Raw genomic sequence first — 2,476 nt, 5'->3', positions numbered from 1 at the left:
AGAGGATTTCCTGAAGACGTAAACACCAGGAGGTGGCGATCATTGGTAACCAGTGAAGTTACCTCCCACAGTCAGAATAAAGGAAGTGTTTAGTGAGAAATGGTAAATGGCAACAGAACTGAATGGCATATGTAGTAGGTGAAAACAGAATCTTGGAATTGGGGAAGACTTTCCAAATTGTGCATCTAACTGTATAAATTATTAAATATGATACATCCATAAAATACAATGTCACATGCCAAAAAATACATGGATCTAGTGAAGCGAGTCAAATGTTGATGGTAAGATTTGATATAGTAAAGTAGTTGGTGCTTGAAGAAAGTCTTAATTTTATGCAATTTTCTAAAGTTTGGATAAAAACATCCCATGGTTAAATGTCTCTCTTCCCTTCAAAGAAAAGTATTCCTCAATAACCCACATTTATTGAGAATTTATGAGGCAAAAACCATTTCTACATTATTCTTGTATACACTTATTTATTTAGTAGGGAAACATTATTATTTTGTCTTTTTCCAAAAGTTTTCAATATTTAGAAGTATCCCAGAGTATGGAAAATGTTTTGCCTATACCAGCAGGCTTCTTTAAAATTATATATGCATTCTGCTTCAGTTTCCTCCTACTTCATAGATTTCCAGCCTACAGGTTTTCCAGATTGCTCTTTTCCTGCATAGAAGTCCTTCATCTCCTCTGCTCCCACGTTGAAAATATTTTCTTCAGTTTCCCCAGTAATGCATGTATTTCCTGTTTCAGGGATCATTGACGTTCAGCGATGTGGCCATAGACTTCTCTCAGCAGGAGTGGGAAGGTCTCGACCCTGTTCAGAAGACTTTGTACCAGGACGTGATGATGGAGAACTATAGAAACCTCATCTCACTGGGTATGTTTATCCGCCTCAGATAATTTAGATTAATTTAGAATCTGTTGTATCGGCTATGTGTTTTTTCCACTGCGATTTTCAGGGTGGCTTTTCAAGAAACTAGCTAAATTTGTTTTCCCTCCTCCCGAAAAAATGGTTCGAGCTATGTCAGGGTTAGAAATGGCAACTCCATTAAACATCTCCATCTTCCCTGTCCCTCAGTAACATTCTTAGCTCCCTCTGTTCTGTCTTTGTATTTGCCTCGCTTCCCTACTGACCAAGCAGCTCCATTAGCAGTCTGCGGCATGTGTTGTCAAACCGTTGTCACAGGATCCAGGTTTCTCGTTCGTTTGTGCTCCACATTGCTGTAATACAGCATTTTATTGTCTGGTCCAGTTCTAGGGATATCAGGTTGAGAGTGGGTCCAGAGTTGCTCTCATTATCAGAAGAGCCTCTGTAATTCATATAGTGGTGGACTGGATATTTGGAATTCATTTAAAACTGCGCCAAAAGCAATCTGTTTCCTAAGACAAAATTGGTCTGATGTGTGGTTTTGAGTCGTGATCCATGAAAATTACAGTTAAAATGAAATGAATGTCCGATAGCTGTCTCTTCTTGTGTACTCTAGAAACTTCAGGGCATGTCATTAATAATGTTAATAGCTAACACTGTGACTACTGTGTAGGCAGGCACATTATGTGATCTGATTAAAATAACTGGGAGTATTAACTGATTTAATCCCCCCAACAGTGCTACTATCACCCCCATTTTATAAATGAGAATACTAAGCTGCAGTGGGTTTAAGTGAACTGCCCAAGGTCGTACCCAACTGGAAGGCAACAAACAGGAATTGATCCCAGGCTCCAGAGTGTGTTTTCACTATCTTTATGCTTGTTCTCTAGTGCTAAAGGCCATATGAGTTTACATTTTAAACAAACAGTATAACAAAAACTGATCTCTTATTCTTTACTTCTCTCGTTTTTCTCTAAAATATTCAATATCATTATGATCTTTTGATTATAGTAATTATAATTTTAAGTCTTGACTAGTGACTATTTCTCTATCCTGTGGCTTTTTTTTTCTCTGTAAGCAGGTCATGCCATTTCTAAGCCAGGTGTAATTACCTTATTGGAGCAAGGAAAGGAGCCCTGGATGGTTGTAAGGGAAGAAACAAGAAGATGGTGTCCAGGTAAGTGAGAGCAAGTCAGGCAGGAGAAGTCCTCTGTGTAGTGATGGCCCAAGTGGGGGACACACTTGCTAAACACATCCTGCGAACCCTGCTTGGGAAGCTCCCTTCTCTGTGAAGAACAGGCTTGTGATGGGGGAAGGAAATATCTCAGAATGAGACACCCAGTGAACTTCATCTTAACCTCATTAACCATTCGTCGTGTTACTTTTCTCGTATTTCCCTCCCAGTTTAGTGCTCGACACTCTCCTTCTTCCGCAGTGTAGCCATTTTGCCTGTACATAGTTTGGACCGACATTCTTTCCAGATCCTCTCTTTTGGTGTGACTCCATTGTCTAAAATTACATTAATTCCTGTATCTGGCAGATATTTGAATCCTCTGAGTTGGGCCCTGCACGTGGCACCGTCAGTCCAGGAATAGTAAGTAGGGCAGA

At 39.7% G+C, this 2,476-nt stretch overlaps 1 protein-coding gene across 1 annotated transcript in view; it reads left to right on the top strand.

The window, feature by feature from the left end:
* The window catches only part of LOC124250389 (zinc finger protein 607-like), a 67,425-nt gene that overhangs the window by 32,285 nt on the left and 32,664 nt on the right, over positions 1-2,476 (top strand). The window contains 2 exon segments of the mRNA XM_046682186.1: positions 751-877; positions 1,950-2,045. Coding sequence (XP_046538142.1) covers positions 751-877; positions 1,950-2,045 — 223 coding nt within the window.

This window comes from Equus quagga, chromosome 13, assembly GCF_021613505.1.
Source record: "Equus quagga isolate Etosha38 chromosome 13, UCLA_HA_Equagga_1.0, whole genome shotgun sequence".
NCBI lineage: Eukaryota > Metazoa > Chordata > Mammalia > Perissodactyla > Equidae > Equus > Equus quagga.
The sequence above is the reverse complement of the archived record's forward strand: the minus strand, read 5'-3'. Positions and strand labels throughout refer to the sequence as shown.